General features: G+C 40.2%; 1 protein-coding gene across 1 annotated transcript in view; it reads right to left on the bottom strand.

Moving 5' to 3' along the window:
* Window positions 1–15,197: 15,197 nt before the first annotated feature.
* Window positions 15,198–26,464, bottom strand: part of Lpcat2 (lysophosphatidylcholine acyltransferase 2) — a 59,002-nt gene continuing 47,735 nt past the window's right edge. The window contains exons 12-14 of the mRNA XM_026392279.2: window positions 22,950–23,048; window positions 18,740–18,875; window positions 15,198–15,737 (exon numbers count right to left, since the gene is read on the bottom strand). Of these exons, the coding sequence (XP_026248064.2) occupies window positions 15,553–15,737; window positions 18,740–18,875; window positions 22,950–23,048 (420 nt within the window). The 3' untranslated portion in view covers window positions 15,198–15,552. The remainder of the gene's footprint in view (window positions 15,738–18,739; window positions 18,876–22,949; window positions 23,049–26,464) is intronic.

Genomic DNA, 26,464 nt, shown 5'->3' with positions numbered 1-26,464 from the left:
AGACCAGCCATTCCTGACGTTGTCCAGAGGGCTCATGGATAAAGTGGCCGGTTGGCAGGAAACACCTGGGCTTACCAGTATGAACTTCCACTCACCCAGGACAGTCTGGCTATATCCCATCTGCTAACAGGTGACAAACATTTCGTCTCCAGCATGGCTAATTCGCAAGGTGATCAACCTGGTGAAGGTTTTTTAAAGTGTGTCGCCCATGTCCCCAGTGGGCAACAGAGTCAGGGTCACCCCACATGAACTGGGCTGGCAACAAAAAGACCACACAAATACAAAATACCTTTTTGGGGGGTCAGGGACAGTTCTTCGACCTCAGGGGTCAGCTCCACACTGGGCAGTACTGGAAAGAGCAAGAGAGCGAGCACACACACACACACACACACACACACACACACAACACACACACCCAGACCCTATTTACTGGGAAGAAGACATTCAATAGAATATTCCATCCCAATAAGGCAAGGGGTAGGATTTCAAGGGTGGAGTCTTGCTTGGAGATGTCCTGTGGTCAGCAGATTGACTGACATCTTGGCAAGTCACACCCATCTCAGGTGCAGTGTGGGATCACAGGCAAAGTGAGAGGAAAGGCACATTTGCATTGCACATCCCAAACAGCAGACCAGTCCCCTCAGGCACTCAAATGTGCATAGCTCACGCACGCAGCCCGTGGATGGCTCCGACAACAGTTGGATGGCCACCATCATGGAAGGGGAAACGTTGTTCTTACTGATGGGCACACGTGACTCTAGATACAGAACTAATATCTGTGGGTTTACACGTTTCCTGATCAACCTCCATAGTAATCCACACGATACTGCTTTGGATCAAGAAAATTCACTTTAGAGAGAACAAAGTGCGGTGAAGGGCACATTCAGCATTCATAATAATGTCCATCACATTCCACCCTCACTTCTAACCACAAACCCCTCCCTTCCCCTCCCACCCCTCTGCCCTATCTAGAGTTCGTCTATTCCTCCCATGCTCCCCCTCTCTACCCCACTCACTATGAACCAGCCTCCTTATATCACAGAAAACATTCAGCATTTGTTTTTTTGGGATTGGCTGACTTCACTTAGCATTATCTTCTCTAACTCCATCCATTTAGCTCCAAGTGCCATAATTTTATTCTCTTTTATTGCTGAGTAATATTCCATTGTGTATATATGCCACATTCTTTTACCCATTCATCTACTGAAGGGCATCTAGGTTGGTTCCACAGGTTAGCTATTGTGAATTGTGCTGCTATAAACATTGATGTGGCTGGGTCCCTGTAGTATGCTGTTTTTAGGTCCTTTGGGTCCTTTGGGTAAAGACTGGGGAGTGGGATAGCTGGGTCAAATGATGGTTCCATTTCCCAATTTTCCAAGAAATTTTCATAGTGCTTTCCAGATTGGTTGCACCAATTTGCAGTCCCACCAGCAATGTATGAGTGTGCCTTTTCCCCACATCCTCGCCAACACTTATTGTTGTTTGTCTTCATAATAGCTGCCATTCTGACTGGAGTGAGATGAAATCTTAGAGTGGTTTTGATTTGCATTTCTCTAATTGCTAGAGCTGATGAACAGTTTTTCATATATTTGTTCATTGATTGTATATCTTCTGAGAAGTGTCTGTTCAGGTCCTTGGCCCATTTATTGATTGGGTTATTTGTTTCTTCAGTGCTTAGCTTTTTGAGTTCTTTATATACCCTAGAGATTAGTGCTCTATCTGATGTGTGAGGGGTAAAGATTTGCTCCCAAGATGTAGGCTCTCTATTCACCTCATATATTGTTTCTTCTGCTGAGAAGAAACTTTTTAGTTTGAGTCCATCCCATTTATTGATTCTTGGTTTTAATTCTTGCACCACAGGGTCTTATTAAGGAAGTTGGGGCCTAATCCCACATGTTGGAGATTAGGGCCTACTTTTTCTTCTATTAGACCCAGGGTCTCTGGTTTTATTCCTAGGTCCTTGATCCACTTTGAGTTGAGTTTTGTGCATGGTGAGAGATAGAGGCTTAATTTCATTTTGTTGCATATGGATTTCCAGTTATCCCAGCACCATTTGTTGAAGAGGCTAATTTTTCTCCAATGCATGTTTTTGGCACCTTTGTCTAATATAAGTACTTTACCAACTGAACTACATCCCCAGCCCCTATCATTTGTTTTAATTCCTTTATAAAGTGACATTTCTTTCTTGCTGCTTGTCAGATTTTTCCTTTGTCTTTAGAGACAGAAGTTTGACTGTTATTTGTCTTGATATGTTTTTATCTTATCTGAGGTTCACTAAGCTTCTTGAATCTGTAGGTCTATGTCTTTTTCAAATTTGAAAAGTTTTCAGTCATTACATCTTTGAGTATTTTTATAAGCTCACTTTCTCCTTTCCTTCGTAGTCTCAATATTATACTGTTTGCTGTAGTCCACGTGTGTCTAATTAGATGACTCCTATTGCTCTATCCTCCCATTCAGTAATTTTTCCCTCAGTCCTTTCCTTTCTGCTCTTGCCTAAGCTTTAAATTTTGGCCATTTTATTTGTTTTTTAATCTCTGACATTTGTTTGGTTCTTCTTTAGATCTTCTACTTTCTAAAACTTTTTGCTGAGACTTTCTATTTTTTTTTATTTGTTTCAAATACATTTTTAACTGCTCACTGAAGCATTTTTGTGATGGCTAGTTTAAACTATTTTCCAAGTAATTCTAACATCTTTGTCAGCTCAGTGTTTACATGTATTTTCTTTCTTTATTCAGTTTAACAATTTCCTGTTCTTGGGATGATGAGTGATTTTCAATTAAAATTTGTCTTTTGTTTCATTCATTTCTGCTCTTTATTAATTTTCTGATTTACTTGATTCTCTGTTCTTTCTCAATTTGGATGCATATCTTCTTATTATTTTGCCTTCTCTTTTTTTTTTTTAATAGTAAGTCCCTCCAGCTATTGGATAAGTATATCCCATAAATTTAATTATTTCCAAGTATGATTTTTTTCTCTGCCACATGTATTGTTTTGATGTGTTTAAAATTTAATTGTATTTTTCCCCTAAATATCTCCTATTGAATCCAACTTGACTACATTTTGGCCAGAGTCTTGCTTTATGCTCAAGAGGTCAAATTTCATAAATGTCCTACATAGCCTTTAATTGTGCATGCTGTTATATATGTCCGTTTAACTCATACATTCTTTAGTTGACTTGTTCTAATATTTTACAATCTCACTAGTTTCCATGTCTGCTCTATCTATTACTGAAACATTAAACACTTCCTTTGTAATTATGGATTTATTATTTTTTTTCCTGACAATTACCATTTTTTTTCTTTTCACACATTTGATGTCATATCATTTGGTGGCTGTATGTTTAGCATTGTTAAGGGCTGATTTGAAAATTAAGTCTGGATGACCCTATTCTGCTTGGACAACTTATCCTGTGCAGAACTGGCCTCTTTCCTCATGAGCCCACTTGCCTAGAAGCTGACACCCCACCCACTTGCACCCTGACTGACCACAGTGTCTTTCAACTGTGAAGCTAATGGGAGCTTGCCTCCTGTGTCAGTACAAAAGGTGCGAATTTCTGAGACTTGGTCCTTTTCCACTTTATGAAATATGTCTTATGATTGTACTTGCCTCTCCTGCCCCCCTTCTTTGTGTTTTTTTTTTTCTGTTTTTAAGCTGCTCCCCACCAGCGTTCAGTGTCATGGGCCACAGAACTGTCTTCTTTCTTTTCTGGCCAGAATCAATCCTTGGTCTTTGCTTCAGAATGACCAGGAGTTGTATTTGGGATTTTGGAATAGCATCTTAACAGCATTACTACGTTTTCATAGAAAGAATAATTTTTATTATAATATAAGGGCTCTGTCCCTCTAGTGTTTTCCTATTAAAGATTTGTTTTAATATAAATACAACAGTTTCCTTTTGTCCAGTATTAGCATGGTATATCCTTCTAACCTGTGATATTCAACCATTCTTATAACTGTTGCAATCTGTATAACATTGGGTTATTAGCTTTAGCCACCTTGATTATTTCTTGTAATTTAAAAGTTTACTCTATCTATGTTAATCTCATTATTGGCTAATTTGATTCATTTTTACCATTTTTTGATGTGTATGTGATATTTATCCTTTCACCACATTTATCTCTTTTATGCCTTCTAATTTGCTTAATTTTAAAATTCTCACAACACTTTGCATATTTTACCTGCCATTTCTATTCTTTGAGTGTTTCCTTTAATATCTGATATGGACAATTAATAAAATCTAACGTAACCCGTATCTCAAACCTTCTCCTGTCCAAGATCTCAACACTGATCATTCCCTTCTCTGCGTAAATGTTTGGGATGTGGAGAACTTCAGTTTTCCTTTTGATGGATAGCCAGTTGCTGCCTCCACCTGCTTCTCCTCCTCTTTCTTTAAAGTTAACATTTTTTTTTTAAAAAAAAGATTTATCCACCTGTCTACCATATCATATGCTTACTGTTCATGTTCTTCTGAGTTCGTTTCCCTTTCTCTTCAAGTATATACTTTAGAGGTTTCTTGAAGAAATTCTGTATGTGACAAATTCTGCTTTCATTTATTTGAAAATAACTATTCCTAATCCTTTTAAATAGAGCTTAGTAGGTGTGTTAGCTTTTCATTACTGGGATCAAAATAAACAACAACAACAACAACAACAAAAACAGCTTAGAAGAGAAAAATGTTATTTTGTGGGGCTCGTGGCTTCAGAGGTTCGGTCCATGGTTGCCAATTCTGTACTCTGGCCCCAAGGCAAGGCCGAACATCATGGTGGAAGAGGGTGATGGAAGAGAGCTCTCACCTTATGGAGGTCAGCAAGCAGAGAGAGAGAAGGGGAAGGGGCTGCAGGACAGATGAACTAAGGCATGACCCAGTGACCCACCTCCTGTGGCCACACCGCACCTGCCTACAGCTTACCAGTCAGTTAAGATAGACGGACTGGTTGGGGTACAGCTCTCCCCAGCTCATCATTTCACCTCTGAATGTCCCTGCATTTGGAGAACACTCATGTCCAAGCTAGAACAATAGGACACACAATTCTACACTAACAATTATTTTCTCTCAGCCATTCGAAGACACTATTCCAGCCTTCCTGATTCTGCGGTTGCTGCTGACAAGTCTTTCAATGCTGTTCACAAGCCTCTCTCATGGTAAGGAATGTGTCTGCCTCAGGATGCTTTCAGGAGCTTTGTCTTTTGTTTTCTGCAATCCGTGATTTTGAATTGAGATTTGAATTTCATTCTGTAAGATATCCTTGGGGTCCACTAAGGAACACAAGGGGTTCATATCTATCCACGGTAGATATCATTGCCTAGTAGCTCTTCACATAGAACCTTTCTCTCATTCTCACTACTCTCCCCTCCAATCCCAACTCCATGTGTGCCAGCTATTTTTATTCTTTTCCTTCCTTTTCACATTTTCTCTTTGCCTCCAAATCCTTCTTTCTAGTTTCTTTACATCTATTATCAGTTTCCTGATTCCTTTTATAGTTGTATCAGTATTTAGAGTTTTACTTATTTATTTAGTGTAACATATTGTATTTTCCTAAAAACTCTGTTTCTAGAAGTTTCTTTAAATATAGCTGGTGTTCTATGGTAATATGTTAGTTGCTCATATTTTTCATCTTGTATTTCCTTAAAAAAATTTGAAGTCTTATTTCCAATTTTACAGTCAATAATTACAAAATCCAAAGATACTGAGGTCTTTTCCTGTTTTTGATTTATGTGGATTCTTGCCTTATTTCCTTGCATGTTCTGTAATTTTAGAGCTTTGGTTTGGCTGGGCTGTCCTCGGTCATCCTACACAAGTTAGGTTGAAGATCTGTCCCTCCAGAGAAGACCTACATTTGCTTCCGTCATGTATCCCAGTGAATTTCTTAATTCTCAGTTTAGGGTTTCACAGACAATGCCAATAGTCTAGATTTCAAACCTCAAATATGCATGAGGCTAGGTCTGTTTTAAAATTGTGCGTGAGTGTGTTTGATTTCACGCACATGTGCAGGCACATGTGTGTACGTGGAGGTAGATGGAGTAATTGGTACTGGCCCGGCTCTCCTGCCATAGCATACCATTCGAATGGACAAGATACACGAAAGGACTATTGTTAGACTCTGGGCAAAGGCAATACCAGATTGTCATCCTTAAGAGAGAAAAGAAATGCGGTGAGAAAATGTCTGCGGTGGAGCTCTGTCTAGAGAATTTTCTGGACTGTTTTCTGGGGTGGAAGGGCCCACAGAGAAGTGTCACTTAGCTAAGCAGACAGAGATGGAGGCTGGGGAGGCTGGGGAGGCTGCCCTGGTTGAAGTGTGGGGTGTGCTGTTAGATAAAGAGCTCCAGAAACCTGCACAGGATCCCTTTGAGCTTGGTGGACTACTCCTATGGACTGAACCCCTAAGCCCTCCTCCCTAAAATCATATGTTGAAACCCTAACATCCAGCTGACTGTCTTTGGAGATGGGGTATCTAGGAGGGTCATTAGGGCTAACTGAGGTCATAAGGGTAGGGCCCCATGCAACAGGGCTGCTGTCCTCATGAGGAGGGGAAGGACACCTGAGTGTCCTGGTGCTCCTGATGCACTTGCTCTGTCCCTCTCTCTTCCTGCACATAAAGAGAAGCCACGTGAGAACATAATGCAAAGGCAGAGAGGCTTCATCAGAACTATGAGAAAATAAGTTCTTCCTGTTGAGCCATCCGGCCTCAGCAGATAAATATAAATACTAAGCTGCAAAGGCTGAAGGCAAGCCTTCCTGAGACCAGACGAAGGACACCTACTGGGGAAAGAAAAGCCACAGAGGTAGCTGTTAGCCAAGTAGCAACAGAGCTCACCAGGTGGGGCCGGGTTGCACTTCTGAGTAGACAGAGTGGAGAGACCTCGCTAAGTACTTAGGACTTCAAAAGAGACCCAGAAAGTCCACACTTTGGGAATAAGGCTAATCTAATCTTACAGTAAGGTACTCTACAGATGCTTTCTTACAACAGTTTAAATCAAACGGTAGAAGAATCAGACTGATCAGCATATTAACTATGTGGATGAACAAAACTCAACGCCCTGTAAGGATCACAGCCAAACATGGACACCCAGTAGACAGCATCTATAATGTCCCGGATACAACGTGAAATCATTCCTTTGTTCCAGGTGACAAAGGAACTGTGACTCATGAGTAGGAGAACAATCAGCTAATAGAAATAAAACCAGGAGAGAGAGAGAGAGAGAGAGAGAGAGAGAGAGAGAGAGAGAGAGAGAGAGAGAGAGAGATAAAATAAAATAGGAAGCAAGGGCTTTGAAACTATTATTATAAATATATCCAGAAATGGGAGAAATCTGTGAACATAATGAGGAAACATTAGCCAAACAGAAACTATAAAAATAACCAAATGAAAATTCTAGAAGTAAGAAATATAGTATTGGAAGGGCAACACTTACAGTGCAGAAGAAACCATCAGTGACATTGAAAAAAAAGAGTAACAGAAATTACAGAAACTGAAGCACACAGAGAAAGAAAGTTAGGGAAAAAATGGTCAGAGACTCCGTGTGTTAGCTTTCTTTCTGTTGTTGTGTCAAAATACCCAAGAAAATCAATTTAAAGGAGGCCAGGGAGTCAAGGGCAGCCTCCAGGGTCCTAGATTCCTTCCACGAGGCCCTGTCTCCTCCCACAGCACACAGGCTGGGGACCGAGCCTTGACCACATGAGCTTCTGGGGCACATTTAATATCCAAACCATAACATTCAGTGACCTGTGCGACAATCCAGGTGGTTTAAGTTTGTATAATTAGAGGAGATAAATGAGAAATATTAAGGGCAGAAAAACATTATTAAAACAAATGAAAACTGAAGTTTTCTGTATTTGATGGAAATTCTAAATCTAAAGATTCAAAAAGTTTGATAGGGGATAACAAAGGAGATCACACCAAGGCAAGCCATAAGAAATTTCCTAAAGCCAGCAACCAAGAAAGAAGGTTAAAAGTAACCTGGCAATAAAGTTATCTACGAGAATGATGAAAAGAATCCTTGTTAATTTCTCCTGTGGGCAGATAAGGGAGAAGGCACTGGAAACTTTTAATTCCTCAAGGGCTGTGGGTGAATAATTATGAATTTTAAAAGAAACCTAAAAATAAAGCCAATCTGGAATTATCCAGCACCAAATTCTTCAGAAGATAAAAATAAAAACATTTTTGGACAAAAGAAAGCTGAGAGAATTCATTTTCAGCAGGTTTATGCTCGGAGAATGGTTCAAGGAAGCTTTTCATGCTGAAGAAAAATAATGGAAAAGTGGAATTACACAAAAAGAAGTGTGCCAGAACAGAAAATATGTACATTCTTCTTTTTTTTTTCTCTCAACTTTTTAATTCTCTTAAGGGTAACTGACAGTTTAGCACAAAAATGATAAAAGTGTCTCTTGGGACACAGAGGGAATGTCTGACAACAGCCCAAATAATGGGGTAGGATAAAATCAAAGTACATTGTTGTCAGGTTCACACACTATAAGTAAAAAAAAAAAAAAAAAAGACTATTATTATTTGAAAATAAATTTTATTAAAATAAAATAAAACCATTGAAACTAAACAAATGAATCATTAAAATAAACAAAGTAAATAAGCCAAAAGAAAATATAAAATGATACCACTCTTAAAAATTAATCCAAAAGAAATAGAAAAAGAGAAGGAAAATTCCAGGCATAGATACAACTAATAGAAAACAGAGAGCAAGAGAGTAGACTCAAACCCAACCACGTCAAACTACATTAGATGTGAGTTGGAGAGAAGATGCTCCCATTCAAACACAAAAGCTCTCAGAGAGGATTTAAAAACTCAGCATCTGGGACTGGGGATATAGCTCAGTTGGTAGAGTGCCTGCCTCGCATGCACAAGGCCCTGGGTTCAATCCCCAGCACCACAAACAAATAACACAACAACAACAAACTCAGGACTCAAATGGGCCACAAAATATCCATTTGAGATGTATATTGCAAATAAAGATACAGACAGGTGAAAAGTACAAGAATAGAAAAAGACAAATCATGCCAACCGTAATCATAACAAAGTTGACATGGTTGGCATGACTATGAGTCATATGAATATCAAAAATAATAATAAGAGAATTAGATAAGAGAGTTAACTAGTCAAGATTACATAAAAAAAATAAAGTGATTATAAACCCAATGACAGAGCATCAGAGCAGCTGACGGCTGATAAAACCACAGCACAGTTTGAAACTTCATATTCCTGTGTCCATAATGCTGAACAAGTGGACCAGAGAATTATTAAGAAAATACCAAACTCACATAGCACCATCAACCAACTGCCATCTGTATTTATAGATCACGACATTCAGTAATTGCAGAATACACGTTCTTTTCAAGTGCACACACTCACCAGGATGTAACACAAATGGACTAGAAAGAGAGGGTTAAAATTAAAAAAAAAAAAAAAAAAAAAAAAAAAAAAAACTGAAATGGAAAAAAATGAATCAGAGGTTTCTGCTCATTCTAGAACTCAGGCCAAGACAGAAAAACTCCCTCATTGTCTTTCTTTGCCAGAAGACAGATCTCTCCAGTTCAGGTTTCTCCACTGCTAGCTGAACCCCGTTCAGTGTCTGCTTTTCTCCTCTGAGATCTCAGTTCCAAGCCCCCACCTGATATAAAAACCTCATCTTTTGTCTCCCATGGCCACAAGACACCAACCTGTGTTACTGAGGTTGACAAATGGCTACAAGACAACTAGCCTTTACATAGTTTTTGGCTTTCAATTATTTAACAATATTTTTTTCTTTTTAGTTGCCAATGGACCTTTATTTTATTTATGTACGTGTGGTGCTGAGGATCGAACCCAGTGCCCCACACATGCTAGGGGAGCGCCTGCCACTAAGCCCCAGCCCCAGCCCTCAAATTTTCTTTTTGTGAGGAGCATTTCCCTCCATATCTTGTAGACTCATCTGTGCCTTTCAAAATAATGCCTGAGATATTTTGTTGACCATTCTAAGGGTTTTGTGGCCAGAGGGCTCTCTGATTATCTAGTTTACTTCTTTCTGGAACTGAAATAAAACCTGACATATAATTCTTTAGTTATTTGATGGGTTCAAATTACATTGGCCTAATCAAAAGTTCCCTCATTTAGAGCCAGACAGCACTGGGTTTGAATTCCAGCCCTGGTATTCTCCCATTATGTAATTCTGAAAAAGGAATAAGACTTCTCTGGGCTTTGATTTATAAGAGTTTTAGAAATCATAACTCCAGGTTTTCAAGTTTGCTGTAAAGATTTTCTCTATACTTACAGCATAGGACACACAAGAAGCAGAAGCAATGATGCTATCATTCATTCATTCATCAAATATTGAGTGCTCACTATGTATTGGGGAACCTTTTACGTACAAGGATGTAATAACTTAAGTTTGCATGCAACCGGAAAATAATTCCAGATAATTTTAAGTACAATAACAAGAAAGGTAATAGGATTGAGAATGTCTGTAGAAACACAGTAGGCTTTCTGATCCATGATGGGTAATTCCTATTTGATGATATGACATTTGATTTAAAATCTGCAGATGAAAATGTTCTAAAATTAGACAGTAGTGATTGTTAAATAAATACACTAAATTATATACTATAAATGGGCAAATTATATTCCAATAAAGCTACTACATAAAAATGAAAGAAGAGAAAGTGGGGTGAAAATCTTGGGGAAAGAGCATGCCTGCTGAGGAACAGAAGAATAGACTGAGGCTGGAATTGGGCTTAGCCAATTTGAGAGAAAGAAAGATCTGATGTTGGGAGTTCCGTGATGGGGATTTTGAAAAGCAGCCGAGATCTAGTCTGCAAGCTGAAGCCTGACCATACAGGGCTTTGTAGGCTATGGCGAGTATCTGGATGTTATCCAAGTAGCAATGGATAGGCTTTGGGGGTTAAAAAAAAAAAAAACCTGACTGGAGAAGAGATACCTGGATTATGCTCTGGAATGGTCATTGTGCTTTCTCCAAGACAAGAGAATTGATGAGAGGGGGAAAATTAGAAGCAGCAAATGAAGATATTCCCCAACAGCTGAAGATGAAGGACCTCACTGCAATTTTGACTTTGTCCTCAGCCCTCAAATTCTACTTTATTGATTACACACTTATTCTGAAAGCAGAGGTGTGACTAAAAAAGCCAGGACAGGAAGGGACCATTCATGCTGCACCACAAGGAAGACGATTAGCGTAGTATCCTGAAGTTCACCTTCCTTTGGATTCAGAGTGACCTGGACTTTATCCTAATGGGAAGGTCACAGGATCTTCAGCTGACCTTGCCTGGGCCACAGAGGGTCAGGAGTGTCACCCTCACTGGACTGTGGTTTTTCAGTCTTGTTCCCATCTCCACCGCTGTTCTCAGAACCCTCTGAACCACCTCTGCTCTCTTCCATTTAAGAACCAAGTCAACATTCGATATCTGGAACCCTTAAGTAAGAAAATACTTGGCAGATGTAAATCCATAAATTCTATAAAGCATGCTGCTTTATAAACTTGGTTAACAGTATTGCCTCTGGAATCAGGCAAAAATTGGTTTAATTCTAAGCTCTTCCATTCAATGAATGACCTAGGAACAGTTCTAAATTTTGTCAAATAAAATCAGGGAGAAAAATATCTATGCTTCACTGAGTGTTCAAGTGAGTTGTTTCTGTAAATCACTTAGCACAATGAGTGATACAGAGCGAGTGCTTCAAATGGTAGCTATTATTACAGTTTGTGTTACTTTTACAAGGGGAAAATAAATATTATAAAAAGATAAAATCTGCTTACCTTTAATCCCTTCATGAAGTTTAAATCATCATACTCTATGTAATCTAGGATAATTCATTTTTTCCTGTAATAAAATTCATTTAAAATAAATTTTAACAATTACAAAATCTTTAGTAGATTATCTTAACATTGACAAAGTATAAATAAGTCACTTAGCAAACTATTTCTAATTGTGAATTACTATGGAGTATTGACTTGTATGTTTTTAATACTCCCAAAATGAAAATCTAACTCCTGTATTCAGTATTAGATGAATGTTACATACAGTTACATATACATATATGTACATGTGTTATAGATTTCCGAAGAAATATTAGGTATTTTTAAGATTTACTTTAGAATTTTTAAAATTTATAAAGAATATGACATTAAAGAATTCTATAGATTTCTAAAATTAATTTTAGAATTTATTTTATTTATTAATTCTAAAATTTATTTTGGAATTTTAAAGATTTTAAAGAATTTTGATTACATTGAAGTTATTGTACAAGTAAAAAAGAGGACATTATTCAGCACATACAATGTTATTTTGAGAATGCAAGAACATCAAGACAGAGGTGAGATAAAATATGCTAAATGTATAATAACAATTGATTTAAGGTGGTAGAAATAAATGTGATTTTTTTGTTTATTCTTTTCTCCACTTTTTCTCTTTTCTAACATGCATTGATTCTTTTCTAGTAACGATAAGAAAATGATGCAGCTAATATTGCAAAAACCAACAAGCTGAGTATCAAAATGCAATGGAAATAAATGGTTAGAATATGTGGATATCCACACAGATACTTGGGAACTGTTCTGGGAGAGAATGGTTACCTAGACCCAAGACTTACATTAAATGGGATAAAAAGGACCAGGACTCTTCCAAGTTTTCTACCAGAGCTTGTGATATGTGTAATGAATATGTATCAAGAACTCTGGGAGCACCTTCATCCCATCAAGCAGTAACAGAGCATTTAATTAATATGCCGATGTAATGATTCAACAAAAACAAATAAGAAAGTTTATCCAAGTGAGTAGGAAAGAGAAAAAGCCCAAGATTGTAAGCAAGTTCTCTTCCTAAGGAATGGTATCTTAAGTATGTTTTGATCTTCTTTGCTGATTGCTATACAAAACACAAATATCCAAGGACCTTTGTAGTAGAGAGCCCATCGATCCCAATAATTACCTTCAACTAACCACCTTGCATTTGAAGAGTCTGAAGAGGAGGGTTCCTGAGTCTGGGAACCGCATGCAGAGAGCAGAGCTGAGCCTTCTGAAAGGGAGGCAGTCCCCTCCCTCAGAGGAACCACCAGGGACTGGCACATGCCGTCTCCAAAAGGCCAAAAGTCAAAAAGGAAGTTTAAACATGCATAATACAAGCACCCTTGTCTGTAAGTCTCCAAAGTCATTATCTTTCAATAGAACTGTTTGGACTGAAATTTTTCTGATTTATAGATTTTAGGGCCTAGTATTTCTCTCTTCAAAGAAAGCACAGGGCATTTCATGCTGCATAATTGTCACCCTGGCATTAAAGTATATTCACAAGTATTCCTTACATCCTAACCTTGCACCAAAGACAGCTTAGTAATAAATGGCTTTTAAGTAATACCAGTATAATTAAAAAAAAAAAAAACTTCACATAATGGTCATGCCTTACCTTTCTGCAAAAAATTTGGCATAAAATCTATGACAATTATGCAGTGAAATACCCTCCCCCAATTAGTATATAAAACCAGAGCATTTAACAGATTTAATAAACTTAATTCTTCACTTTAAATCTTAAGAGGAGAAAAGTGTTTCTGGAAGAAGTCACTGTTAAGAGGGACACAAGGAGAGGCCTGTCCAGTTGTGATGACTGCTGACCACAGCCTGTGTTGGGGCACATCCAACCCCTGCAAAGCCAAGTTCTGTATGAATAATAAGGATTGCTTCTTGGGGGTAATGAGTTTTTACCACGTCTGACATTTCATGAAGTTAAAATGCAAATAAAATGACTCATCAACTCCTCCAAGTGCAAACACATCTCACACATGATATTAAGAAGCATAGTACATGGCGGCAAAACGGCAAAGTCAAGAATGTTTACTGTGGCAAGTTGGTTTATTCAGCAACAGAATCATAAAATAGAAACATTACATTCAAAAGTGGAAGTAATGAGCATAAACCATTATTTTAAAACAGGAAAATGATAGGATCATTTTTAAAAGCCCTACAGAAAGAAAGCCTTTAATTTATAATGCTATTCTTTAATGATTAATAAAAATTAGGTGTTTTTTTCCATGACAACATATCATGGTACCTGAGTATTACATACATTCATCACATATGACAGACACTATTAAAATTATTTAGTAATTATTTCACCTAAGTAATTGTTTCCACTCACCTTAACATCTTTTCTAAATGCTTTCAACATACAAGAAGTAAATAATTACATTTACTTATAGATGAAATTTTCTGGTGTTCAGTTACCCAAGTACATATTTACCCATCAATTTAGAAAACTAACTGCTTACTATGTAAAAACTAGTTTAAAATCGTGATACTTGATCAAATATAATCTCTGACATTCTCATGATACTTCTCAGCTTCAAAAATGACTTTTACAAAATAGCTTGGGGGGTGAATCATTAATACATTCTGAAACATAGCCAAAACAAAGAGCTTGGTGTCAAAGGCTGAATTCAGAATAAGAACAAACTATTTATGTACATTATTTTAATAAATTGGTCTTTGTTCAAAATCTCAAACATAAGTGATACTAGCAATATGCATACATGAGACCTAATACAAATGGCACTTCAGGGAAATTATTGCTTAACCTGGAGGAGAAATGTGACCACTGGATTCCTGCCTGGGGCATAAACTGTGGTTTTGCATTAATAAAGTAGGTTTTTCAATTCTCTGGCATTTAGTGACACTTTGGAAGCTTCCTGCTTTCCATGTAGATATTTCAGACAAGCTCTAAAATTGGAGAAGACACTTAACAAATAAAACTCCTTCTTGGATGATAAAATATATTAATTCTATTATCACATAAATAGAACCAATCTGATTTATTTATCAGACAAGTGCTACCTTCTGAACCATCCAATCCAAATTAAATTCAACTCTGTGACAAACAATTCATTTTCTCATTAGACAATCAATGTTCCCTTCAATCACAGCGATTCCCACCTAGCCTCTGGCCACAGCAGTCAGCTTTCAAACAAGTCCTAACCCGTAGATCACGTAAAAAGATATGATTTCCTTAGAAGTGGGTTGAAAGAAATCTGCAACAGAGATGCGTGTTAAAGAGAAAATGAGCCCTCCCTCCCCATAGTCCGTGATCCAAGAAACGAAATTTAGATGAAAAAATGAATCTGTGGAGTGCAAAGATACAACATTTTGCCATGCTTCTCAGACTCTTCTTATTTTCAGAAAAGAAAGGAATTAGAGAAACACAGTATTACTGGTTTTTAGAGGAAAGTGGATTAAACAGTGTTTGTATTTTTTAAAACTCTTTCCAGTGTTGATTATTGCTGACCAGTAACTAGGATTGCCAGTGTATTCATTTGATTACGCTAATGAAACTGGAAAATCCATAAAAATATACAGTATTTATCACTGGCAAACAAACCAGTAAAGCATAATATAACAAAGAAGAGAAGGAATGCCACTTCATATCTGCTAGTTAATAAAAGCATTTTTAGTAAGAAATCTTATCATGTGTATAAAAAAGCTTCCCATTTTAAATATCATTCCTCACATGCCCATTGGAAATACTATCAATAAATGCTTTTATACTTTCAATATTCTTCATGGGGTGCTGCTTTCAGTCATCTTTTTTGTCCGAAGTCCTATCTTCATGATCTTCAGGACAGACTTTATTACTTGCAACCGAGGCAGCTGTGTGGACTTCCCTGGGCAGTGAGTACACATGGCTTGTCTGGAGGTCTAAGTACGTTGTAAATATCTTAGCATATTCTGGATGTCTTAAGGCAAAACGTTTGAATTCCTCTGGAAGAGGAGGAAAGAAAATCCAATCAATTGGGTGAACCTTCTTTCGATAGGATGTAGATTAACAAAGGACTTTAATCATACAGTTGGAAAACTCTGTCGCTCCACTCGCACACATGGCTCAGGGGAATATAATTTATCCATCGCTTTGGAAGACAGTTTCCCATTCGCTACTCAACGTGAAGATGCACGTACTCTGTGATGCATTAATTATATTCTTAGATACACTGCCCAGAGAAATCTGTGCAAATGGTGTTCTTGGGGACATGTAGGAGAATGTTCATAGCAACATTATTCATAATAGGTAAAAAAATGGAAATAACTCAAAGGTCTATCAACAGCAGAAACTGATAAATTTTATGTTCATGGAACATAATAAATATTATACAGCAATGATGAATAGCCATGTGACAAAAACATGTGGGTGAATCTTAAAAGGGTAATACTGATTGAAAAAAGCCAGATACAAAAGAATACATATTGTAAGAGTCCATTTATATGAAGTTCAAAAAACGTAGACAAGACTAAAATACAGTATTTAAAGAAGCACACATCTGTGGTGCAATGGTAAAGCAGGGCAGAGACTTCCTGTCTGTTGACTCCCTATGATGCCCAGGCTGATCTCAGGCTCCCAACTCAGGCCATTCTCCTCCCTTGGCCTTCTGAGGAGCAGAGACTATGGGTGCTCAGTGCCCAGCTCAGAGATGCCCCCCTCCTTTTTCTTCTTTTTAGCACTGGGGATTGAACCCAGGGGCACTCAACCACTGAGCCACATCGCCAGCTCTTTTTATGTTGTATTTAGAGACAGGGTCTTGCTACGTTGCTGAGGCTGGCTTTGAACTCTTGATCCTCCTACCTCGACCTCCTGTGCCACTGCGCCCTTTAAAGTCTGGGCGACAGGCCCCTCCTTTACAAGTGAGGAAGGGGTTGTGGTTGGGAAGGGGCACATAGGGTTCTGGGATTCTGGAAAAGCTCTATTTCTTGATCAGAATGGTAATTACGTGGGTGTTTGCTTTATAAAACTTCATTTTGTTCTATGTTTTATTTCATTTTCTGTATTTTGAGTAATAAAAATGATTTTTATAACTTTTAAACTATTTCTTTCAGTAATAATATTTTTTCGAATTGTTACCCAGGATTTTTTATTATTAGTGGTTTTGAAAGCTATTTTAGCCCTTAACTCTGGTATAGAAAGATCAATCTTGAAAAGCTGAGCCCTGGCTTATCATTGACAACGGCTTGGAAGGCATATGGAATAAGACCTCTGAGGAGTGGAGTTTTTTTCTCTTTTTTATCAAGTGTTTTAGATTTAAGAGCTGATACAGAGGTGTAGAAGGCTTACTGAGGTAACTACCAGGATTTGAATCTTAAGACTCTACTGAGCTAGGGTTTCGTAAAATACAATTTTGCCCTCGAGTTTGAAGTTTCTCTACCCTATTCGATGTGAGTCTATTTTGCTGATGGAGAAGAGGACTAAGTGACTTTCAGGGTACCCGAGCTTGACAGTGGATTTACAGAAAGAACTTCAATTTAAGACTTGAACTAAAGTTCAAAAGATTAAGATCATCTGTTGGGACATCAGTGGCCTTAAAGAGGATCTCATTTCCAGTTGGCTAGGCGGAATTTGGGTTTTGACTAATGGAAAACCAAAAAGAGTTTAAGGGATCACATTCATGACACATGTCAATATCTATTTTTAAAATGAAATGATCAAGTACCTCAAACATTCCTAAAAAAACTAGACTTGTACAATATTGGGGAAAGAGACATTCTGTGTATTCTGAAAAGAAAAAAAAAATGACTGAACTTCATAAAACAAAGCATACTTCCCTAAAAGGACAAATCATTTTTAGTATTATTTTCTTTTGAAATACTTATGCTGAATAGTTTTTCAAAATTTGGTAATTCAGAGTAATAAAGGATTTTACTTGTGAAAGGAAAACAACCACAGAATTAGTATCCACGGGTTTCTGAAGTTTCACCCTGGTACATAGACTCCCCCCATTTCATCCTTTCTGTGTTTTTAATGCACTCAATAGGTTAAGGGCCCTAGGCACTTAATTACCTAAAAGGAAATGTGGGGCAGCCCAAAGAACAGTAGTTAAAAGCCGGGTATGAGCTGCTTTCGCATCCCAGGGAGTCAGCAAGCTGAACTCTGAGCATCCTAGGGGAGGTAATGAAGTAATTAAGGAGCCCCTCTGGCCTGAGGGGGAGACTGGGGAAGATAAGCCAGCCAGACTCTCTGGCCACATCAAACTCTCAGGCCACATCAAAGCCGGGGCAGGAATGCAAACGCCAGGGGAGCTAGCTCCCTGTCCTTCAGCCCTCCCTGCATGGCCTTGTGGACCTGGGCCATCGGGAGAAGGCACAGGCATCCACCACAGGCCTTCCTCCATGATGCTCCCTCCCGCACAGGGGCTGCAAAAGAGGTGCGTGAGATACGAATGTGCAGGCTCACACAAGCTGCTGTGTCAACATCAACGACCGAGGTGTAGCTCCTATCATTGTTGGTCCCTCGGTCCACACCCTCTACTGGGGATGTAGTTACAACCAGCTTCATGAATGTGTTCAGGGTCGTCATGCCAGGCTGATGGCTACCACATGCAGCAGATCTGAGAGGCACCAAGGTACAGTCAATAGTGCAGGCTCTAAGGCCAAACTACCTTGGGTTTTGAATCCAGGCTCTGATGTTCTTTGGCTTGATGATCTTAGAAAATTTACTTATATTCTTTGTCCTCAGTCAAATAAAAGTAATTAAGAACGCTGATTAAACAGGCTTGCTGTGAAGATTAATTGAGTGAATGTATAGAGAATGGTCACAAGATGCCCAGTGGTCAGTAATCGGGTATTGCTTCTGCTGTCACACCACCACCTCCACCACCATCGTGGTCACGGTTATTGCTACTATTAATCTATAAGTTAAGGGAAACGCTGCCGTCTGAGCCCCGGTTCACGGTCTAGACACCCTCCGTGTAAACCAGGAGCTCCCACTGCCTACTCACCATAGGAAACAGAGTCTCCTTGGGCAATCTCCTTGAAGAGACCCGAAACATCTAGGTTGGGCAGCCCCAGGGAAGCCTGGAGAATGGTAGAAAACTCTTCCTTTGTTATATAGCCATCCTCATCAATATCAAAGAGCTGGAGGAAAAATAAAATAAAATATAAGACTTTGCTCCTTGAGCCCTCGAGGTATGGAATGATCTTAGAAAATAAACTCTTAATAATTCAAACATTCACGGTGCCCGGGCAAGATATATGAATGAAGAAAGTTTGGGCTCAGCTACTCCGACACTTATAGTTTAGTAGTAGAAAGAACCAGAATTAAAATAGAGGCACGGGGACATGTGAATCCTGTGGGGAACCTGATGAATCCACCCAAAGAGGCCCAAGAAGGCTTCCAGAGGAGTTGATATTAGAGCCAAGTCTCAGAACATGAGGAGATGTCCCCAGAAGATGTCAGGAATGGCAGGCGACTGCCTGGGGCTCAAGTCAAGGGCCCGAGAGGCAGATCGAGATCATGGTAGACACAAAGCATGTCACCTAATCCTGCAGACGATGATGGAGGGCAGGTGAACGGAAGGCAGTCTTGGAAGTGGGGTGTGGCAGGAGGTGAGTGAGGCTACAGACAAGAAAACCAATTAAGTTTGGGGTAGACATGCAGGAAAGGCAGGAGCGGCAGAGCTGAGAAGCAGCAGAGACAGGACCTGCGGAAGAGGTGTGCAGACGGAGAGGAAGGCTCCAAAGACGGCTGAGGCGCTCTAGGCGGGCAAGTGGGCGAACGCAGGTTATGTGACCCCAGAGAGGGAACGCAGAAGAGCAAGGAGCCAGCGAGATCAAGAGCTGGACCTGGGCAGGTTAAATTTGAGCCAGTGGAGCCAGAAGTAAATGAGGGATTCGGATATTGCTTTAGGAGACTGGTGAGGCGAGAGCTATGAATTCAGGTGAGAACTGAAGCCGTGGGCGTGTCCGCGAACATGCAGTTAGGCAAAGCCCTGGGACAGCAGCAGGCGAGGTGTGTGAAGAGCAGAGAGACAGACGGAGAAGCATTGGAAGGAGACCAGGAAGAAGAGTGCATACCCTGAACGCACAGGGAGGGTTTTCATGCTGGGGAAAGAGGTTCTGATGGTGGTAACGGCCACCAGAGAAAAGTGCCATAGAAAGATCAAGCAGGAGGTAAAAAGGTCTGCTCGGATTTGGTGACTTCAGTCCAGTTTCAGGGAACTGGAAGCCACGTGGTCCTGGGAATCAAGGGATGGACAGAAGAGCAAAGGCAGCTGGTATGACCGCATCTTTTAAGAAATTAGCAGTAAAGGGTGGAGATAACTAGATAGCAGCCAGGCACAGAGGGAGGCTGTCTTCAGGAACGTATGAAGAACGTATCATGGGTGGAGGGAAAAGGCAGCCGAACGGGAGAGGCTGAAGGTCAGGAATAAAAGGGGACAACCGAGAAGCAATTCACATCCCAAGGTCTCCTAAGACTTCAGTGGGGCCAGCACCGACTCTTCACAGGTGCTGACCAGAAGTTTGCAGATCACTGTGCATGTGTTAGCTCTTAACCGGCCGCCACAGTCCACGTTCCGTGAGGGCCACTGTGAGTCCCAGCTTACAGAAGGGAGAGTGGGAGCCCAAGACACTTAGGCACCTTTGCTCAAGTCACACAACTTGTAAGTGGCAGAGCTGGCTTCAAATCCAGGCAGCTAACGTCTAGAGTTCCTGCTGTGGAGGTCTCTACTTCTGGTTAAAAATAAGATCAAAACCAGAGAAAATCAGAAAAAAAATATGGTATGAAAATTATAAAAGAACAACAGGCTCACAGCGAGTAGTGTTTTAATCATTCACACACATTGGGCGGGGGCATAACTTCTTGTCCCCAGAGCAGAAAGCACTGGATTATAGGTCATTTCCCACCACTCAGCTCTTGACCAGGCAGGAGATGGTTGGAAAGTGAGAAGTGAATCAGGCCTGAAGAGCCCAGGTCCTTATGCACTTTGGACTTGGGACGGTAACTGGGGGATGCAGTGGCCGCACCGCCCCTCATCAGCGCTGGTGCTTCTTCAAAGCCTTCCACTCCTGAGCAATCCCCACAACCTCTCTCCACAGCCCCGGCCCTGCCACATGGTGGCCCTCCCTTCTGCGCAGGCTCCCTTCACCTCCTCTGCCTCTCCCACACCTACCCCAGGTCCCTCCCTCACCATGGCTCCAGCGTCTCCCTCTCCAGTTCCCAGACTGATGGGAAACCCGCGATCTGTGCCCTGGTGGAAAGTCTGACACCCTGGTTTCCTCTGGGGGAATGGAACCCCCCACCACTGTACAGAACCCTGCAGGACTCTGCATCCAAACCTCCCAACTCTCCCACCAAACATGTGGCCCAAGGCCATTCAGACCCTCCCTGGAGGATGAAGTATGAACTGAGCTGCAGCTTGTTCACTTTAATTATGGGGGCGCCCAAGGGAGGGTTCCCCAGGGCCCGCAGCAGGGATAGTTGCTGGTGCCCAGCTCTGAGCTCCCTTTGTCCACTCCCTGGCCCTACAACTAATGCCACTGTGGTGTCGGCCAGTCTCTCTGTCACTCACACACGAAAAACTCCACTAATATTTTATCTCTAAAGGTCACTGTGAAGGTGAAGTAAGGTAAAAGACAGTAGTTACTGCGGAGGCAGCCCAGGAGAGGAATGGGGAAGGGTCTTATGCATAAAAGGATCCTGCTAACCGAGAAACAGGAGTATGTAAAAACATCTCCCAAACAACCACACCTGAAAACAAAGGTTAAAGAAGGTTAAAAAAAGAAAAAGAAAAAAAAAAAAACAATGTGAAGCATGACCCCTCCTTACTGGAAAAAAGAGCTAACTATAGCTCTGAATCTTCCTTTCTTCCCTCCCCCACCCCCAAACCAAAGTCTAGGCTGGACAAAATTCTCACGACTTCTTTAAAAACAGTAATTACTGTACTTAAGGGTCAAATTTTCTATCAGGTCTTTCATTGGTAAACCAAAGGTGACTCTTTGCCCAGCTAGACTTATAATTACACATACAATCCCATAACAGAAACAGAACTCTCTGGATTGGAATAAGTTAGTTATGTGTGTAATGTTAGGGTTTGATGATGCATAAGTCTGTAAAAGCTGAAGGTTTTAAACTTTTTCTGAAGTTCTGGCCCTTGCCTTATGACCATCTGCTAAGAATCAACCACTTAGGTTGGTCATAGGCCTTGCAGTTAACTGAGTTTAAACCAGCACAGGATAAACAGTAAGCTCAGGGAAGCTGTTATCAATGATGGAGCACAAGAAATTCCTGAGGTTTTCCCTGGGGGCCTCCAAGACAGGAGAAAGAGCTCTGGGTGGCACAGCTCTGCCAGGAGTCACCGTGGGACAGCCTTCTCAGAGATAGAAAGAGAAGAGCAGAAAATGGTCAGAGAAGGTCCACAGCAAAAAGCAAAGAGCATGCGCGAGTGTCCATGCCCACAGCTTGGCCAGCCAGGAGGGAGACGGAGACTGTGCTTCACTCACGAGGGGATCACACGAGATTGGGACCCGCAGGAAACATCATGTGCAAATACAAACAGCTGAAGCACCTTCACTCTCACAACGAAACACACCTCTCCGTTTCTACTCCTGAGTGGAAAATGAAGTCTGGGTCCCCACGATTCATACTTTCATCAAGTCCTTCTGGGGGCCAGGGACATGGATTTTACTTATTTGCTCCCAGTTAGATCCCTTGCCTCCATGAAAATAATGTGCTAAGACAGGAAGGTGGGAACGTGGAGATTCAGGAGGGTGTCCACCTGACATCTCGACAGCAATGTGAAGTCCACCTCAGATGCCACTTAACATATTTCTGACATACAGAATGAGAAAATAAGGGCAGGTTGGAATTTTCCAGATGGTGAATCAGGATGACTAGTGACAAATGGTATTTATGAGCCTCACTTGATGGCTTCAAAATGGAAAGGCAGAAAAGAAATAATCTTTAAAGTTAATGTGTTAAATCGCCCATTCTTCCACCTAGATGTTGTTTCCTAGCTGCTTCCATTTTTGCTTAAACGGATGAATACTTGTGTTTTCTTTATTCTCAGGAGCAACTGACTTAATCACATTATTCTCCTGTAGATGTCACAGTAGATCTATAAACTCGCAGGACAGATTCACTGATTTTCAGATAATACACTTAGCGTCAACACTTGTTGACCAAGGTGCTATCAGTGGGGTTGACAGTACCTTAAATGCCACCTGGATGATCTCCTCTGTGTTGGCCGGGTGACACAAGACGGCCAGGCCAATCACGTACTCTCTGAAGTCGATGGTGCCATCATGGTTCTGTGAAAGGACGGAGGAAATCGATTAGGCAGGTCACTGTTGAATTACTGCTAATCACGTCACACGGTGAAATTGAAATATTCCACACATCATCATGGTGCCCTGAGCCTGTCTGGAGGAAAGTGCTCACTTGGGTGGAATGACAAGCACATGGCCCCGTCATTCCCAATTCAGAAGAAAATTGCATTTCCTATTTATCAATAAATATAAGTATTTTATTAATGAGGCCATTTACTGTGGCCCTCCAGCATCCAGTGTGGGTTCCCAGCTCAGTCTCACCTTGACAGGATCCCTGTGGAGGCAAGGTCTAGGACTGCCACACTTAGTGTGAACAAAGCATTAATTTCACCATTACAGGTGCCACTTTCAGGATGGCCAGCACCAAAGGGTCACCAAAGGGTGTTATGGGTTACTGAGCAATCTGCCACATCGAGAAAATGGGAAGGGAAGGAAAAGGTAAATGAGGCCTGAGTAGAGGCTATATTCTTCCTCTCCTTCTGCTTTAATTTGCAGTAAACCATCAGCAACTGGAACAAACTTGGGCAAACTGGAAGACACGGTTCAATAGCCCCTTGGGAGAATTAGGTCCCAGAAGATCCTGTGTTTCCAAGCCAATAAAAATGAGCTGTAACTAGTAATGATACACCCCAGAGGGCAGCTCATGATAGCAACATAAAAGAATTGCTCATTCTATTCCAGGCTGTGTGAACACACAATCTTCCTTACACTTTCACCTGGACAGGAACTCGGAGAGGGTGAGGACAGAAGAGAAAGCTCAAGACAAAGACAAAGAAAAGAGGCAGAAACCGAGGGAGGACAGACAGGAGAGAGACTGGAGAAGGAAGAGGGCTAAGAGAGAAAGGGAAAATGAGCAAGAGAGAAACCTAGAGAGAGGGAGCGAGAAGAGGGGAGAGAGAAAGAACCCTTCAACAAGTGCAGGGATTATGTTTCCAGGTATTAGAATCATTTTGGCAGCAAAACCTTTAAGTAATAAATTCTCAGAAACACTGTGAGCCAGTAACAACAGGGCTAGAGCCATACTGCATTTGGTAGGTTAATAAATGACGTTTGGCAATGACAAGAAGGTGATGTTGGACTGTGACTAGGTATCTGCGCTCCAATCAAGAGCTCCTTAATGGCAAGGACTGTGTTCTTTGTGTGGCAGTGTATTTCCATTGCCTAGCACACAGACAGTTGCTAAAATTAAAAAAAAAAAAATTACTTTTTTCTCATCTGTCCTTACCTACCACTCTGAGCTCAGAACTTCACTTTAAAACGTATGGCAAGCATTCTTCACCGGGGTTTCATTAATGAACTTGGGAAAGGAGGAAGATGAGGAGCATCTGAAAAGGTGTATGCACATGTTTTTTAAATATGTATTTTTTTAGTTGTAGGTGGACACAATCCCTTTATTTTATTTTTATGTGGTGCTGAGGATCGAACCCAGCGCCTCTCGTGTGCCAGGTGAGTGCACTACCACTGAGCCCCAGCCCCAGCCACAGCCCTGTGTGTACATTTTTCTTAGGGAAAAATCTGGTAGCTTTCATAAGGTTCTCAAAATAACTAAGGCTCAAAATGTCAACAATTGCTTTCACCATATTGCTTTATCTTACTGCAGGGTGGAAACGAAAAGGAATGATAATTTAATTTCACTTTCCTACTAGAGAAGATAGAAACAGAGGTTTCAAGATTTCCCTAAAGTAACAGGGTTTATTCCCAAGATGAAAACTCGGGTCATGTGACTGCCATATTTGTCTGGAAGGTAGACAAGTAGGGAGCTGTCTTTTTTTTTTCTTTTCTTTAATCAAGTTTATTGAGGTATCTTTTACATTCAGTAAAATGCATCCATTTTATGTGGGTCCTCTGATTGACACATGGTGCCCCCTGGCAGCCACCAATCAATACTAACATTACATCGCCTGTGAAGTTTCAGGAGGTGGTTCTAGGGAACATAATTTCCTTCTAGGGCCACCACCCTTCAATTTTTTCCGTGCACCATGGAGGGCTGTTTTTAAGGAGTCTTAGAGATTGAGGGGCTGACCAAGTCATAGCCATATAGCTGAAAGCTTTCAGTGGCTCTTCCCACTAATCAAAACAGAAGTCTTACCTAGAAGTTCTGAAGAATAGATCTAAAAATGATGTATGAACGATTAAATTACAATAACAGATTGCCTGCAGGATTGGAAATACTCCTTTGAATTTACTTTGTACCTCTCTTGTGAGATATCTAAATTTTACCCACACTCCCAAACCTGATGCATAACAGAGGTCAAGAATAGGAACTCACTCTGTGAGGGAGAAGGGGAACAATAATAGGTCCTCGCTATTACCATGAGTCACAGAACAAGGTAAAATTCTAGACTCTTAGTTTTCACTATCAGTCTCTTATTTATGAGTAGTTTTGACTGACAAAATTATATTAAGGTAGACCCTTGACTTAGTCACATTAAAAAGTCTATGGAAGTTTTCTTTCTAGTAATGTTCAGGGAAAAAAAAAACAAGCATGTAAATTATTCTAAGGGATTATCTTACTGTATTAATAAAATAATACATTGCAAAGGTTCTAAATTCATTATAAAATTTGGAACTGGAAGGAATCTTACAAATCATCCAATTTCTTCATTTTTACTAATAAAAAAACCCCTGAGATATATATTTCTCTTCAGGTTACAAAACTCACTATTGCTCTAACTGCAACTATAATTTAGGTAGTCTGAATGCCAGTCATTCAAAATAAAGCAAGTGGCTTGATAAAATATATTTAAAAACAGATAAAAAATTAATAGCAACATATACTGATTTTTATACTTATGAATCAGTTTCATGACACAAATTAATTCATAAATCTATGGCTCTGTCTTTTAAATACTTACCAAGTTCCCTGGGAAGAATTATAAACTTAATAAAAACATCTAGACTTGAAAATCTTTCAGGGCCATATTTCAAAGAAAGAGACCAGCTATTTGGAGGCAGTCCCTAACCCATCTATAATTTGTCCCAACCTGTGGCTCAGGTACAACGCAGAGTTGGAACGAAGGAGTTACTTTGAGTCATTGCAAAAAGATGTGTGACAAAGCTCCAGGATGTGGGCCTCATCCCCTTCCTTCAGGTCAACAAGATCAGATCAGAAATGCCCGTGTGTCACTGTGAGCCCCTTGCCACCCAGCTCCTTCTATCTGCTTAGCTTCCAGAGCCAGAGGAAGGTTCTAGGCTGCTTGTTCATTTACCGCCCATTCAAGGAGTAAATGGCCTGATTCTCAAGTTTCAATTCTCTAACGTTATTTCACAGTTGGACTTATTCAACGTTTTATTCATATGGGATAAGATAATCTTTATAACTTTTTAAGTCTAGCAATATTTAAGGCTATGTTTGGTATACATTTGGCAATGAAAACCTCCAAAGAATGGGGACTATT

The sequence above is a fragment of the Urocitellus parryii genome, chromosome 15 (genome assembly GCF_045843805.1).
Source record: "Urocitellus parryii isolate mUroPar1 chromosome 15, mUroPar1.hap1, whole genome shotgun sequence".
NCBI classification, from domain to species: domain Eukaryota; kingdom Metazoa; phylum Chordata; class Mammalia; order Rodentia; family Sciuridae; genus Urocitellus; species Urocitellus parryii.
This window is presented reverse-complemented; position numbering and strand designations above follow the sequence as displayed.